The sequence below is a fragment of the Paramacrobiotus metropolitanus genome, unplaced genomic scaffold (assembly GCF_019649055.1).
Source record: "Paramacrobiotus metropolitanus isolate TYO unplaced genomic scaffold, Prichtersi_v1.0 Parri_scaffold0000012, whole genome shotgun sequence".
Lineage (NCBI taxonomy): Eukaryota > Metazoa > Tardigrada > Eutardigrada > Parachela > Macrobiotidae > Paramacrobiotus > Paramacrobiotus metropolitanus.
The window spans coordinates 412712-429781 of NW_026570232.1; the positions used below are offsets into that span (position 1 = coordinate 412712).

General features: G+C 41.7%; 2 protein-coding genes across 3 annotated transcripts; both read left to right on the forward strand.

Moving 5' to 3' along the window:
* Positions 1-751: 751 nt before the first annotated feature.
* Positions 752-9775, forward strand: LOC129584164 (DNA-directed RNA polymerase I subunit RPA1-like). 2 transcript variants are annotated; one of them, XM_055476289.1, is made up of 29 exons: positions 752-996; positions 1082-1209; positions 1485-1698; positions 1773-2040; positions 2097-2163; positions 2222-2386; positions 2494-2625; positions 2733-2873; positions 2956-3176; positions 3282-3486; positions 3578-3716; positions 3804-4027; positions 4164-4247; positions 4345-4524; positions 4598-4714; positions 4842-5056; positions 5125-5209; positions 5479-5679; positions 5855-5983; positions 6094-6255; positions 6577-6686; positions 6745-7234; positions 7478-7530; positions 7602-7769; positions 7837-8120; positions 8324-8451; positions 8518-8865; positions 8981-9173; positions 9409-9775. In XM_055476289.1, the coding sequence occupies exons 1-29, from the start codon at positions 831-833 to the stop codon at positions 9516-9518; spliced, it is 5127 nt and encodes a 1708-aa protein (XP_055332264.1). In that variant the 5' UTR covers positions 752-830; the 3' UTR covers positions 9519-9775. The 2 variants fall into 2 exon arrangements, with proteins under 2 accessions (XP_055332264.1, XP_055332265.1); XM_055476290.1 differs by having other exon boundaries at positions 988-996; positions 1531-1698.
* A 1342-nt stretch (positions 9776-11117) lies between these two features.
* Positions 11118-16702, forward strand: LOC129584006 (cGMP-gated cation channel alpha-1-like). Its single transcript, XM_055476086.1, has 6 exons — positions 11118-11862; positions 13724-14192; positions 14661-14869; positions 15153-15336; positions 15607-15825; positions 16102-16702. Exons 1-6 carry the CDS (start codon positions 11711-11713, stop codon positions 16624-16626), a joined length of 1758 nt encoding a protein of 585 aa, XP_055332061.1. The 5' UTR covers positions 11118-11710; the 3' UTR covers positions 16627-16702.
* The last annotated feature ends 368 nt before the right edge of the window (positions 16703-17070 follow it).

Consider the following 17070-nt stretch of genomic DNA (forward strand, 5'->3'; position numbering starts at 1 on the left):
CCGTGAATGGTATCGCATTGTTGCGCTACAGAATGCTGTTGAGATCCGCTTGAGAGAACGTGTCAGTGTGTATTGTTTTGAACGCTAGAGGCATTAAGCGTTGACAAAAAAAAACAGTAGCCAGGTATGAACAAAATCATGACAACTTTGACATACGACGCAAACAACTTGAAACAAGCCTCTTCCAAATTTTTTTTGCGCAAAGCAGCAATCCACAATAGGTTACGGCATAATCATTACCCGTGCGGTCTTTGTTATCACTTTCTTCGGCTTCTTCGAAGAGCGCATCGAATTCTTTAGCTCAAGCTTTCTCCCTATACAACATGTACAATGGCAGCTGTTAATTAAGTTTAATTTCTATCTTTTTATAATGCATGGCGTGGCGGCGGTGTGGTTTCAGTCACTTATTACTACCGAACACTGATGATCCACAACCGGAAGGGAGGGATTTATAAACATTCACAATTTTAACTGAATTGTTAAAACAATTCACTTCCGGCTGCAATGCTAAAGAAAACAAATTTTTAGAGAAAAGTAGAATATAAATTGCAAGGTTTACGCACGGATCATTTGGCACGACATTTTTGAGGAACAAAAAAAGTTCCCTCGTATTTGTTTTGTAGCGCTCTCTACCCGATAGGGCGGCTCAAGTGCCAAGCATCCGTCCGAGTGGACGGTTACGTATATATTTTGCCTTGTGGATGCTATGTACTGAAGTTTGCCCGTAATTCGCACTAGCCAGCCAGTTAGTTGTTTCCTCGCTCCTAAACTTTGGGTCTTTGAAATTTTTAATGATGCATTTTATTCGCATTTTTCGCTGTCTTTAAAAAATGGAGGTGGATACGAGAAGAGTCAGTCATGCGCCGCGGGAAGTGGCATTCGGCGTACATTCTGCCGAAGAAGTTCGAGCCATCTCCGTGCTAGAAATCAAGAATCCTGTTAGCTTTGATCAGCTGGGTACTCCGGTTACGGCGGGGCCTCACGATCCAGCTCTAGGTTCGTTTCCTATACAGGCTGTACTGTCTCTAGCCTCGTTGCTGGAAATAAACCGGACTAGCAGAATTTATTCTGCTTTTCTTAGGCGCGGTGGAACGCGGCGAAGTGTGTCCTACTTGTTACCAGATGAGCAAAAGCTGTCCAGGACACATTGGGCATGTTGCGCTACCGGTGCCTGTTTTCAACCCAATGCTCTTCAAGACTTTGTTAAGGGTAAGTAAATTGGAATGAGGCTTTTTTTGAATTTATTTTCCAAATTTTAGTTTTCGACCGTTTAAAATAAGATTCAGTTTTGTTTCATAGTAGTAAATTTCACGAAAGTGTGCGATATGTCCGATATCGTAATTTTATCAATAATTCTGGGGTTTATTCGTTTTGCTGGTAAAATTCAGAGTCTGTTTGCGTTTTCGCTAAATTTGTTTGTTGTACCGCTTATACGTACTAATAATATTATAATCTGGGAATTTTTTGGTCGGGTACGCTTCCAGATTCTGAAAGGCAGTTGCTATTCATGCAAGTTGCTTTTGTGCGAAGGGAGAACAGCCACAAACTTCGCCTGCCAGATCAGGTTAATTGAAGCGGGACTTACCAATGTAGCACTGGATTTTCCTCTGCTGGCGAAGGGCTATTTGCTCAACAATCCCTGTCGTGCTGAAGAAGTTGCGGAGCATTTAAATGCTTATGTGGATCAGCTCATTGAAGGTAGGCCAACTGTTTCGAAAATTAAAATCTCTCGTCATAAGCACCAGCTCCTACAAGATTTGGTCCGGCTCTAGGAAATTCAACGAATGATCAGAATACAATTGATTCTGCAACTGTTTTGAAAGACAAACAGAGTGTGGTGAAAGAATTCCTGCACCGGTCTTTGGGCGCGAATAAAAAATGCTATTTCTGCCTTGGCAAGAAATGGACTATCAGGTCGTATTTCGATCGGAAAATCACTTACGTGGTGGGCGGAAGAGGTGCTCGCCCGGAAGGAAGCAAATCGAAACCGAGACCTAATAAGAAAAACGTGGATTTGGCATTAGCAGCCGAACAGCAACAGTATGACTTCCCTTTTTGGTATTTATTTTATTTTTGAGATGAAGAATACGTTATAGGGAAGAAGAAACAGTCCCTGAACCCGAGCCTATTCCGCAACCAGAAATTCCTGCAGACAATAGAGCGGTAAAAATGTTTTGCATGATTGCTGATTAATTTTTGCAGCAGCTATTTTTGATTTCAGCACGCGTTGTCACCAACCGAAGCAAGGGAATACTTACGAGAAGTCTGGAGAAAGAACAGCGAAATTTTAGCAGATTTATTCGGAATTTTCGATAAATCACTAGAAAATCCAACTGATATTCTTTTTATTGATGCTCTCATGGTCTCGCCACCTAAATTTCGTCCGGTAAGAATTGTTTTACAATTTTGAAATTGCGTTTTCTTAAGCACACTCGCGCTTTCAACGCCGGCGTGATTTTCGGTGAGCGTTTTAGTACTAATCCTTCATTTCAGATTCGTGTCGTTGATGGATTTCGTTATGCTCACGCGGAAAGCAAAAATCTAGAGCGGATTATTCAATGTTGCAATAATATTCGGATTTTAAGGAGTTTTGTAAAACAAGGCGCCAGTCCAAAAATTGCATTGGTAAATTTATGATTGAATTTACTGTGACTTGTCGCACTACTGTCCGGTTTACATTTTTGGATTGTTAACTGCTCTTGTTCGTTTTACTATTGTTGATTGTTTTTCAGCCAGAAATTCAGCAAATTCCCGGTAACACGATGGAAGCTAAACTGCTGGAAGCATGCGACAGATTACAGGTCTACGTGAGCAGCATTGCCGATGGTGATGCCGATAAGATGAACCCGGAATTTTCTAATGGAGTCAAACAGGTGATGGTGGTGTTTTTAGCACGCTGTGGATAATGTTCTGGTCGTCTAGTCCGGATAATAATGCGCCCATTTACACATGTAGATCTTGGAAAAGAAGGAGGGTTTATTTCGCATGCACATGATGGGAAAACGAGTGAATTACTCAGCGCGTTCTGTCATTTCCCCTGATCCTTACCTCAAACTTAACGAAATCGGAATTCCGGAGTACATTGCCTTGAGATGGACGTATCCGGCGGTTGTGACCACCAACAACATTGATCAACTTCGAAAGGCCGTAATCAATGGACCTGCTGTGCATCCCGGGTGCGTCCTGTTGAAGCTGTATTTTGAAGTTATTAAGTTGTATGTAGATTCCGCTGAACTTGAGTTTTCGTCAGATATTTCTCAATTTTTATCTACTTTTTTTAGTGCTGATAAGGTGATAAATGATGACGGAACGGTAACAATATTGAAAGCCGACAATCCCAAACAGCGAATGGCTATTGCCAAGGGACTTCTAGCGGGATTAAAAGCGGGAGTGACGAAGAAGGTTCATCGTCATCTTATTAACGGTGACATTATGCTGTTAAACCGTCAACCAACCCTGCACAAACCCAGTATTATGGCACACAAGGTATTCATTATTTCATTCCGTTAGAATAGTCTTTGGAATATCGTTATCATTTCTCTTCCTCGCAGAACATTTCTTGAAATATTTCGCATAGGCCCGTATCCTGAAAGGAGAAAAAACCTTGCGTTTGCATTATGCCAACTGCAAGTCTTACAATGCCGATTTTGATGGGGATGAAATGAACGCCCATCTTCCGCAAGACGAAGTCGCACGATCGGAAGCTCATTCGATACGTGAGTAACAAAATGGAAAATAAATACATTAAAAACAAAATAATACTGGTAAGAACAACCACCAATAGGATTGTTTGGCGTTTGTAGTGAACGCTAGTTATCAGTATCTTGTACCGAAGGATGGTACGCCTCTCAGTGGTCTCATTCAGGATCATATCGTTGCTGGAGTTCATTTCACCATTCGGGGACGTTTCTTCAACAAAGCAGATTATGAGCAACTTGTGTTTTCGGCTTTGGGGGATTTGCATACTTCTGTCCGGTTTCTTCCCCCTGCGATCTGGAAACCTGCGCCTTTATGGTCAGGAAAACAGGTACAGTAAGCATTCCATGAAAATTAGACAGTGTAAATACTTAATAATTATAATAAGAAACCCAGCCAGCAAAGTAAGTGCTTTTACGCTTGACAACGCATTCAGTTGCGAGTAACGGATTAATATCACTTCGTAGGTAATTTCAACTATAGTGATAAATCTCGTGCCAGAAGGAATGCAACCTTTGTCCCTCCGAACCGCTAGCAAAGTCCCACTGAAAGTACGTTATGGATATTCTGCTGCTATTTGATTTTCTTTTTCGTGTCAAAAAGCTGGAAAATTGCGGCGCTATAATTTACTGAAGTGTTTTCGTGCAGAGTTGGCAGACTAATCAAGGAAGAAACCGGAAAAGGCCAAATTTTAGTATAGCCTTGAGCGACGACAAGGATATGACGGAAAGCGACGTCATATTTCGGCAAGGAGAACTGGTCTGTGGAGTTTTAGACAAGGCGCAGTATGGTCCGTCATCTTTCGGACTTGTGCACGCTTGTTTCGAGGTAGACAATTGTTTGAATTATTTTATTGTTAAATTCCGTGTTCAGTTGAAAAATGAGAAAATGGATATTGCAGCTGTATGGCGGAGAGACTTCAGCTCAGCTACTCAGCAGCTTTGCCCGATTGTTCACGTTCTTCCTTCAACTGCAAGGTTTTAGTTTGGGAGTGGAGGACATCTTGGTTGCCCATGGTGTAAGCTGTGAAATCTACTTTTCACCTACTGCAAACGACAAACCTTAATGCTCATCGCTTGCAGCAAACAGCACTCTCTTATTTTTGTTATTAATATTTGATTAATTCGTTTCTTTGAAAATTGCAGGCTGATTTTCAGCGGCGTCGAATTATGGCGACAGTGGATCAGTGTGGACCGGAAGCTGTGGCGCAAGCGCTGCAACTGGATGCTAATTCTACATCGCCGGAAATGCTAAGAAATCACTTCGAAAGGGCACACCGTGCCGCAGATCAGAGCGACATGAAGGTTATTGATGGGACAGTGAAAGGCATGGTTGATAAGTTGAATAACGATATTACACGGTATTCAAACAGACTTCAAGATACAATTTCGTCTACCTTGAGTATCCTGTTAATTTTTCTGCTTTTAGCGCTTGTATGCCTGGTGGTTTGGTTAAAGAATTCCCGCAAAATCAGCTGCAGACTATGGTTATGTCCGGTGCAAAGGGTGCAACGGTAGGTTGAATATTAAATTCTTAGTCTTGCTTTTCGATGCTTCCGGCAGAGACTGCTGTAAATACGTCGTAATAATAACGGATTTGGTAGGTTTAACAATCTATTCCAAGAATGTTGAGTTCTCCATTTTCATTGATGATTAGGGAGAAATGATCTCTTGGTAAAGTGAAGGAAAGCTTTCCGATTTTAATGAGTAGTATGCGTACTGTTGTCGAATATTATTTTCGTCGGAAAGTTTGCAGACAATGAATTCTTTTTTCGTTCGTTAGGTGAACTGCATTCAGATGTCGTGTCTTCTTGGGCAAATTGAGCTTGAAGGCGCTCGCCCGCCCTTAATGTTAAGCGGTCGAACGCATCCGTCATTCCGGCCGTACGAGTCGTCGCCGCGATCTGGAGGATTTGTAGTGCAAAGATTCGCCACTGGTTTGAGGCCGCAGGAATATTTTTTCCATTGCATGGCTGGTCGCGAAGTATGTTTGCTAATAAATCACTTGTTAATTTTGATTATTATGAAGATGAAAGATGAAGATTCTCTTAGATAAAAGAGACTCTTGATAAAGATTTCTCCGTACTGCGACTTTTTGTTTCGCACTACTTCATATTTAACTTTCTGTCCACATAATGCTGTAATACACTACTTTCTAGGGTCTTATCGATACTGCAGTCAAAACTAGTCGAAGTGGCTACCTTCAGAGATGCCTTATCAAACATTTGGAGGGGGTTGTGGTTAATTATGATCTGACAGTGCGTAACAGTGACGGTGGTATCATCCAGGTAAGCGAATACCGAAGTATATGGTACAGCGTTTTTGACGCATCCAGTTCTAACAGCGCTTTACGTAGTGCCTACAGAGTATGTCAATAACATCGTTTCACGTGTTTCAGTTTTTGTATGGAGAAGATGGACTGGATATTGGCAAAACTCCGTTCTTTTCGGAGAAACAAATGCCATTCCTGATCTCAAACGTTAATCATTCCACCAGATCTGAAATAAAAAGGCTGTCGAAAACTATCGATGTCAAAACAGCCGCTGTCCATGATCGCTCGGTATGTTTAATAGTGGTGCTAAATAGTATCAGCTGTAGATACTTATAATTTTGTTTTTCTGAAATTTCTGTGTGACAGTACCGCTTTTGCGGTGGAATGTGACAACATTTCAACTTCGTTAACTTTTTTTACGCAGACGCGAACGTACAATACGTGTATATTTTCGTTAAAACATTACTGGTTGGTAAGGAATATAAAATTGCTAATTTTTTTGAGTTGTTCGATGGTGTAATATGACAAATGCTGAATGTCAGAGCAGCAAAAATTTAAAATCAACAATCTGCTCTGTATAAGATGATTTATTTCATGCCTAACGTTTAGGTGAAAGCATGGAAGGAGGAAACAGTTAGACTGTCGGCAAAAGCCAGAAAAAAGCAGAAACTATTGCAAAAGGCACCAGATGAAAATATTGCCTTGCTACAGCTGCCACGGTATGTGGCAGATCTTTCTTTGAATTCCGGATATTTGTGCACTGGCAGTCCATTTTAGGATCAGTCGGATGTCGGATACAGGAAGACAGAATGACACTGTCGAACCTACGTTGTCGGCTTGTCGACCGGATATCCATTTTGGGTCTATATCCGAGCGACTGCATTCAATTATGGAAAAGTACATGAAGAACCCGCCCATTTCGGGGAAGATGTGCCAGACACAGTCGGGCTTCAAGTCTCCAGAAGCACTGGTTCAGAATGTGGTAAATTTGAAGTATATGAAGTCTCTGTGTCAACCTGGAGAGGCGGTGGGGGCACTTGTGGGTCAGTCCATTGGGGAGCCTTCGACGCAGATGACCTTGAATACGTTCCATTTTGCCGGTCGCGGAGAAATGAACGTAACGCTTGGTATACCTCGACTCCGAGAAATCTTGATGACTGGGAGTAAGACCATTAAAACTCCCACTATGGAGGTTCCGGTTAAAAAGGGAATGGAAAACGAGGCGGAGTTGTTAAGGATTCGTCTGACCAGATTGATGTTTTCGGAGGTTAGTGGGTCGCTTTTATCAATCCAGGCTCGTTATTATGGATCGCATTATTGTGTATTGTGGTACACTGATACCAATGGGATAATTAGTACTATTATGTACTGACGCTGTTTGCGATCAATTTTTATGATGAGATAAAATTGATGAAACTTCTTTAACTTTTAAGTTTTAGTTCTTCCGTATATTTGCTGAGTTTCATGAGTCTTATTCGCACACAAATAATTTATTTGCGGTTTATTTCAGATGGTGGATTATATGGAAATGAATAAATACAACGAAGCTCAAGAAAATGATAAGTAAGCTAATGTTTCGGAAGTTTTGATACTTGTAACGCGCTTAACGTGTATGGCTTATCTTTATGAAACAGCATGGAAACGATTCTGGAATTGTATATAAAATTTATTTCTCCGGAGGAAATTGTGTCGAAAACATGCATAACCTCCCGCAAAGTTCTCATGTACTTCGAAAAAGTGGTCGTAAGGCAGCTCGTTAAACGGATTCGCCAGAAAGGGGCTTCAGTGAAAAAGCAGACCAAGTAAGCAGGTTTTGTTTTTACAATTTTTAAAATGTTTACTAAATTTTAATCTTGGATGATGGAATAGGAAGGGCCATGGAAATGAAATGGACGAGGCAGTGGAGGCGCGAGGTCAGGCCAGTGGTGAAGGTGGTGAGGATGGCGGGGAGGAGGCAGCACATAACGAAGGAGACGACGAAGCGGAATCTCTGTATTCGGACGATGAAGCAGCGGATCCCGAGGGTGGTAAAGCGCAGAGGGCAGCGGATGCTGAGTACAGGGGCGACGAAGATGATGAGATTGTTCGCGAGTGGGAGGATGGAGAAGAAGCCAGAATGGAAGACGAAGACGGTCCAGATGAACACGACAAAGGTGAGTGCGTTTCAGCTGTATAATTTTTTTTAAATGTTCAGTGGAATAAAAATCACACGATTGTTAGAATCAGTTTTTACGCGTATATCTTCACATAATTCCATGCAGTTTAGATAAATGCATCTTTTACTATTTAAATGCAGCGACAGAAATGACAGCAGTTTGAGTTGAGAAATTTACTAATTGTGATTACGATTTCACAGAAAATTCCCTGCGAAGCGATTCTGATGGGGACGCCGATATAAGTGCGGACTTGTTAGCAAGTTTGATTCCGCCAACTCCTCATGAAGGAAAAAAATCTAAGAAGAGGATGAACGCCATTCGTACCGAAGTACGTTGCTGTGGTTGTTGTTTTGTTTGATGGTGATTTTATTATTATAATCAACGTGGTATGTAGGGAGTAATGGGTGTGGATTCGTGGGTGAAAAATTATCGTTATGATCCGGAAGAGAATAACTGGTGTCGGCTTACGTTGGCCATTCCCATGTCCAGTGCGGCTGCCGATCCTCAGTCGCTAATTGAATCCGAACTGAAGAAATGCGTTGTGCATCAGGTGGCCAACATCCGTAAAGCCTTTCTGGCCAAGGAGAAGAATGGTGTTGTGATGCTGCGAACGGAAGGTGTCAATTTCGATTACATGATGCAGTTTGATGAAATTGTGGACCTGAATCGACTCATGTCCAATGATATCCAAGCAGTGGCGGAGCGCTTCGGGATAGAAGCGGCAGCCAAGACCATAATCCGGGTGAGTGAGTGTGTGTGTGTGTGTGCATGGGTAATGCGATAGCGCAGTCGATAGTTTTTGTCTGGAGCTTAAGGGAAAAAAGTGCCTGGTGTTTCATCTGCTTGACAATTGCTAGGAGTGCAATAGCGTATTCGGCGCATACGGGATCGATGTCAATTATCGGCATTTGTCTTTGGTGGCTGATTATATGAGTCGGGATGGCGTGGTTAAAGCGTTTAATCGATTGGCCATTGCCAGTAATGCGTCACCGTTCCAGAAAATGAGTTTTGAAACATCCATGAATTTTTACCGGGATGCTGTTGTCAACGGTAAGTTCTTTCGTTACTTTGCGAGACAAGAGAGGAGATTCATTGCTTTTGCAGTTACCGGAAATGTTTGCTTTGCGTCGGTTTTTCTCATTTTTATATTGAAACATTCGAGCGAAGTTAGCATTTTTGAAGTATTAAAAGAAACAACAAATTTTTTTAATGGACAATGGTTTTCAGATATTCGAAAGATATAATAATTTTTTTTGTTAATGGAAATTGTGTTTTTCTTTTTCAGGAGCCCGGGATACCCTTCAAAGTCCATCTGCTCAGCTGGTTATCGGAGAACGCGTTCGCGTCGGTACCGGTTTATTTTCGCTGCGAGCGCCCGTACGGTTGGATAACTAAAACAGTGGTGGAAAATAATTACCGCTTATTGCGGACTTAGACTTTCCAGTGCCTGGCCAGATGTGTTGTGCCTTGTGTTATTCTGTGATGAAAAGTTTCTCTTTACGAAGGCTGAATCGTATAAATTTGTACTGGTTGAAGATGCGTCTGTTGAAAATATCCTAGCGCAAAGAAAAATACAATATCGTTGAACATTGTTGCAATATTTTATGCCAATAAAAATTTTACTGTTTATGGATTGCGACACGGCTCTTTTGTGTCTCGTTAGGAATTCGAAAGTATAATGAGTCGCGCGTGCATAACAGGAAGCATCTGCGCGGCGAGTATCAAAGCGTGCCGCAGTTTTTGCTCTGATGAGAATAATAACGGTGAAATGAATAAATTGTCAGCAGTGCCTGCTGTGCGACCACGTCGTGTCCCTGCGAAGAGGGTACAAAGGTTTTGTATATCGCAGTCACATTTTCTCACAAGGTGTGCCATACGTGACCTTTTCTTACTACAGTTGAAAAGGGATAAGATAATTTCGAAACTCCGTTGAGTAGACGGTGTTTAGCGACGCTTTTCTTTCACACAAGACAAATTATAAGCGATCGCGTCGAATGGACAGTGCGGCAAAGAAACACCGTTCTACCACAAAAAAATTAAAAACACAGACGAACGCTTATGCACTCACTCCGTTAAATGCAAATTGTTTGCTCTTGCTGTTTTAAAGCATTACCGTGCTGCATATGCATACTTGCGATTGCATAACAACCCGCTGAAATGTGAATGTACTTTTGATTAGATTAATCGGCGCATTAAAATATCACGTAAACAACAAGTCTTGGGTGTAATACAAATGTACGGGTAAGAGATCTTTCGGCCATTTGTCTTGTCCCTATTCAGCTGCCAGTTGGGGAGAAATTATAGTCATTTCCTCACGGGACTGGTGATTGGCAGTGCTTGCCGCGTGACCTTAAACAGGTGAAATAAATGCGAATATCGGCGATGGATGCTCTTATATACAACCGGCACCACATCGCACGGCACAGACGTCGGTTACCTACGCATGCACTATCATCCACCGGCATACCAATTTTCCGTAGAAATACCAATACATCGGTCTGCTGGAATTCCTTTGAAAACCCTACGGGACAGTGTGAGTAATCAAATGCGTGGGAAAGACCGGGGACGCGGCTAACCATCAATATACCGCGGCGGCTTCTACAACAGTAGCGTATATCACCATTTTGGAAAGTATTCTTCGCCAGCTGGTTAACGCAGCTCTACCGGTATAGGACACCATAAATCGATATAATATACTTAATATATCAGGTAATGCGGGTCGAAATGGTTTTACGCTGCATGGTGCGCGTACTGTATTTTGGTATGCATACCTATAGATACAGAACTATTTTGCAGTATATACGTACGTATCTACTCGGTAAATATCAGCGTTCATCAAGGGAAAATCAATAATACATTCCCTTGTTTTCCAAGGCCGGCAGCCATCAAGCCGAGATGCATATATATTCCCGGTGATGCGTGCTGTAAGTGACCTGCACAGGTGCTGTGCGTGTGCATGTGTGTTGTATGTATCACTTCTACTTGTGTCGGCAATGAAGCATTGCTGCTGTGGCGAATATCTGGCCGGGATCAGCCAGTGAAGGATCTTCCTGACTCAACCCGGAGTCACACCAACAGCACTGACAGTTATTAGTGTATGCATGTGCGCGCGCTTGACTGATTCAATAAAGTGTCTGTTTGCTGAAAGTATGATTTTCTCGGTTCGAGTTACACTGCGTAAACCCCAGGAAATGCGATCGTTGGGCAGGCACCAGCGAATGTGCACTTTTCAGGATCATCCATAATACCATCAACACCGCCTAACTCCTCCATTGTCACCTTCACAATTCAAGTGTATGGGAAGTTAGCGGGACAAAGTTTTTGGTGTTCTTTTCCCATTTTTAAATGACTTTTCTGACAAGCCTGCTGAGGAAAGGTTCTCCCTGTTTTTGACACGATAGGTCACTTTATCGCATATATACGGATGTTGTTGTTAGCGATGGATTATGCTGCGCTTATATAGTTGACGTCATTTGGGAGATTAAGGACTATGCGAAACGTTATCGATGTGGTACTGTGCATGTTAATTGATGAGCTGTGGAAATGAGGTTGTCCAATCGATCATACCGCAAAGCACAGCGTAACCAATGGCCAGAAAAGTATCATTCACTGTTACGCCAACGGTATCAACTGTGGCACCCACACAGGCAGCTGGCGCTGTCGCCAACGGACACGGAATTCCCAAAGTCGAGCCAAAAATCGACCTCAAAGATCCTATGCAGATTTTCTGGTTTTTCAAGTGAGATATGATCTGTGCTGCAAAAAATTTTATACAAATTCTCATACTTCATTTTTATTTGAAATTCATAACAGTACAAGATTGAAGCAGTGTGTATTATAATTATAGCAGAAAAGGCGGATTTAAATGTAATAAGCTAAATTAACCCTAAGAAAACTTATCGGAAGGCGCTGTATACTGCTTGTGTTTAACCTCCAAGCATTGAGCTATTGATAAGAGATTGTATAGTTTCTTTAGTTGGGAAGTGTTATTCTTTGGTCTTTGTCGGTTTGAAGTGGTCGTCAGTGTGCATTGTTGTACGTGCGTGAAAGAGTGTCCATCGATTAGGCAGCAGACTTCCTTACTTGTCAAACACGAGCATAATCCGAGAGATGCTACGTTTTCTTTTCTGACTGTCATTGTTGAATGATCCAAAAAGCGGAGTCGCATATAGAGAAGTTTTATTGATTCGTAAATGTCGCTGTCGCACACTTTTTGACCAATCATCAATCAATAAGCATGCCGGAAAAACGGCTGGTAACCTTGAGCGGAAGCATGGTTACGTATTGCACAGGATATCAATAGGGTGTTGTTACGGTAGTTGTGACGACCTTAAGAGGCTGCGATGTCGTAATTACTAATTACAAGTGCGAGAAAATAGTCGATACTGCTCTTTTGCACCACCGGTAATTTCACGCTTTGTGGACGCTTTTAAAATTACTAACTATTCTAAACTAATTATATAATTAGAACAGCACACGGTGGTACATGCAGACTGATGCAGTACATCTAATCATACAGTATACTATATACAGAGTATAATTATAAAAAACGTTTGTATGGGCATTTATATGCAGGTGGCATTTGGATGCTCGTACGCTGAGTTGTGTTTAAATGTACGGCATGGAATTCGTACACTGCAATCAACTTCACTTCCGACCCCGACAATAATTGCACGTCGCGCCCCATATATTAATACTGCGTCAGTTTTTGTAAAAGACTTTGTAGAGCTGTCGGCCGTACGCGTATAGCTAAAATTACTACAATTACCCTTTTCAAAATATTGTGTAGATAAAAAATCCCAAAAGGGTCTTTCGCGAGTTACTTGCAAATTAATCAAAATTTCTCTGCCTCCGCACTGTTAATTAATCTCTTTTACATATCTGCAGTTGCAAAATTTTTTATTACTTCCAAGTTCGTACCCGCTGCAGTATTTGCTTTCCTCGTACCTGTATAAAAGACGCGAGTGGCACAAACGGTAACCCGAGCACAAAATATCGTAATCTAAAAATTTCGAAGGATTGGCATCCCGGCGCTACCCACAACACACTCGAGCTCGGACAGTCAGAGCACCGTAAAGTTCACTGCCAAACTTGCGCTATGGTCTTAGACGGACCGATTCTTGGAAATGCAGTTTTTCTTTACAGTGTCAATATTTTTAGTCTTTCACTAAAAATGTGACTGTCTGTAGCCGTATAAGATTAAAGCACATAATTAATATACCTACCGCATAGGTACACGCGAGACTGTGATGATACCCAAATCCGCAAAACCGAAGTATCCTTTTAATGACGCGTTTTGCATATACAAAGTACTTAATGTAGGCATTGGTTGGCCGTCTCGAATTCTCGATACATAATTATAAGGTGAACGTTTTAAAGCACTAATAATTCACAGTGTCTACGCGAGTAGCCTAGTAGAGATCGGTCAGTGTTAATAAGCAAACATGACACTCTACAGAAGAATAATTACTATATTACGTACGACATAATTTGGTGAATAATTAATCTGAATGACAGCGGCCTTTATGAAAACAAGTAATTGGTAATAATTGCATTATAATATTGGATGTCGGTGATGCAATGATGATTGTCGCTTGTAGATTTAATCCGAACTGGGTAATTAATCCGGAAAGTAATGGATATTATCGTTGGCTGTTTGTTGTGTCTCTTGCCGTACTCTACAACGTCCTCTTCATTTTCCCGCGGGCTGTTTTCTGGGAGTTCTCCGAGCCGGAATACTGGATATACTTCACTGCCTTAGACTATGTTGCGGATCTGGTGTATGTTATCGATCTCTTTGTGCGGATGTGCTGCGGCTACCTGGCCGAGGAACGTGTCATGATTCGGGAGCCGCGTAAATTGGTTAAACACTGGTTGCGCTCCGTCAAGGGGAAACTGGATGTCATCAGCATCCTGCCCACCGATATTGCCTTTTTCTGGACCGGCCTCCGCTGGCCCTACTCCATAATACGGGTGAATCGTCTCCTCAAATACGGTCGCTTCACCGAGTTCACCCGCCGCACCGAGGGCCGGGTCAAAGCCGCCGATATCTTCCGCTTGTCCGTCCTGGTAATTCGGTTAGAATAAAATTTTTTTATTAAATTAGTATAATAAAGCGCCAACAAACCAACCAACACAGCACACTTGGTTTGTGGACATACGCGTCTGTCGCTGTTCTGTATTACAAAGTCACAGTAACTTCGTTTGTAAAAATGTCACATTATTTGGCGGTGCATTCACAGGATCAAATCATGATACGATTAGTACATGAAATTACTAGTACTACATAGAATTTTTTACATCGTTCCAGGATTAAAATAACTGCAAGCAGTTGCAGTTGCGTACGATTACTTTATCTCTATTGTAAGGAATGATTAATGCATGTACTTATCAGACATGGATGGTACTTTGTAATTAAATCTTCGCACGGGAGCTTTTGCAAAACGTAATTAAAATTCAGTTTTGTATCGTATCATAGACATGTGTGTCTTTAAAATAACTGTGCTATAACTACTTCTATACAAAGTTTATTGACAGTTACTGACATGGATTGGGATGATGCACTGGTGGGCGTGTTTATACTACTTCATCAGTGAAAAAGTGGGATTAAATAGTGATGGTTGGGTGTACCCTGCCGAAGAGGTGGACTGGAGGAAAAAAGATGGCACAACGAACGCAGATGACTCCTTGTACCGGAAGTACATCTGGAGTTTCTACTGGGCCCTCATGACCTTAACGATGATTGGGTCCGTAAACGTACTACTGTATTATATATGTACAGAGTAGCAGAATAAAGTACTTACAATTAGTATAGACATTATAGTTTTGGAACATTATAGTTTTAGAACCTGTACATCCTGAAAACATTGTTTTCTAAGTTCTTTGTTACTATTTTGTAGTGCTAGCTAGCGCTTCGCCACTTAATTTATACGAGTACTATATGGATTACGAGCTCAATAAAACTGTATCACGCAGGCTGTTACGCAACAGAAGGTACAGGTAGACTCACTGCTTTCATTCTTTCTACAGGATCATCAAACAGCCGGAGCTGGAATGGCAGTTTCTCTTCATGTTCGCCAACTTCACGCTGTCTGTCATGTTGTTCTCGCAAATCCTGGGCAATGTGTCGCGCACCATCATCAACCTTAGCGCACACGAAAACGAATTCCGTGCACGAATGGATGCCGTTAAAAGTTACATGGCTGCGAGAAACGTAAGATCACCGTTTCCAAATCTATATACTTTTATATATAATCCTGTCCGGTCGTTTTTTGGGCGCTATATGAGTATATACTTTTCACTGTACACAATTTTTCTACTGTACTCGTATATAGATTGTTATATTTAGGGTTGATTTATCATTAAAGTTCAGGCATTGGACAACCAGCTAATTTGAAACTCGGGTTATTAATTGTTTAATATCATTTTATTTAGGAGAAATTAAGGTTCTTTACAGTTGTTAATTCAAACGTTACCGTTTCAGATCGGCATAGAGCTGCAGCAGCGGATAGTGAACTACTTTGAATACCAGTGGACCAATCAGCAGATTATGGACGAACGAAAAGTCTTGACCTGTCTTCCTAATAAACTACAAGCCGATATCGCTATGAAGGTTCATTTGGAGACTTTAAAGCATGTTCGGATCTTCCAAGGCGTTGAATCCGGTTTACTGGTGGATTTAGTGTTAAAACTAAAACTGCAGGTACGACGCCGCAAGCTATAATGACGCAACGATGACGTTTTTAACGACATAACATTTCTGTATTATTTATGCTGTTATGTTACCACAGCGCTACATACTTTTGCTGCTCAAATATGCTAAAATAATACATCTGCGCACACTTTTTTTCACTTAAGTTTGCATATGAGGCTGTACTAAAGTTTATTTACAGATAAATCAAATCAAATCGATTATAGTCGTCTTTTTATTTCACTTTCTTATGTAATCGCGTGAATTTTAACTGGAATGGAATTGCAGGTATTTTCTCCCGGTGATTACATATGCCGTAAAGGTGATATTGGGAAAGAGTTATACATAGTCAAGCGCGGCTGCCTGGAAGTGGTGTCGGATGCCGGCGACGTGGTCTTTGCCACGCTGGGCGAAGGCAGCGTCTTCGGGGAGATCAGCATCCTCAACATTGTCGGCATTAAGTCCGGCAACCGGCGCACGGCCAATGTGCGCAGCATCGGCTACTCGGACCTGTTTTGTCTTTCAAAAGAAGACCTGTGGGACGCCCTCAAGGAGTATCCGGAGGGGAAGAGTAAAATGATTGAGCTGGGCAAACAGCTGCTGATCAAGGACAATCTGCTGGATGTGGAAGCGGCGGAGCGGGAAGAGCGCCGGCACAATCAGTTTCTCGATAAACTGGAAACGGTCGAACGCGACGTGGACGTTCTGCAGACGCGCTTCGCTCGACTGATGGCCGAGCGCGGCAGTGCCGTGCAGAAGATGGAGAAACGCATTGCGAAAATTGACCATTTGTTCGATCTGAGAATCACTTGAATCATGTGTTCGATCAGAAACAATTTTACCTGGTTGAAGTGATTGCAAATTCTAGCTGTGTTACTACTGAGCATAATATATCCTATGATTTTTTAAAATAATAATTCAAGAAATAATAAAATTAAATGAACGTGAAGTCTTCTGGGCGTGGCTATATGACGGGAAAACTGCATAGGTTGTCCTGAAAACGGTTACAACTTCGCATGACATACAGAAGTAAAAAGTACTTTGCGAGTGAAGAATTTCAAGGGCAAATCGATTAAAAGGAAATTTAGCAAATTTTACACCGTTTCGACCTGTATGAAAGCTGTAAAATTACCGCTTTGTACCACGCAAAATGCGTAGACAAGAACGGCCGCTTTTGAAAGGACGCATTTGATTAGATTTCACTTCGCGCGCCCTAATTTACTCCGGTTTTGGGGAAAGGCGGTAAAGCTTTTTACC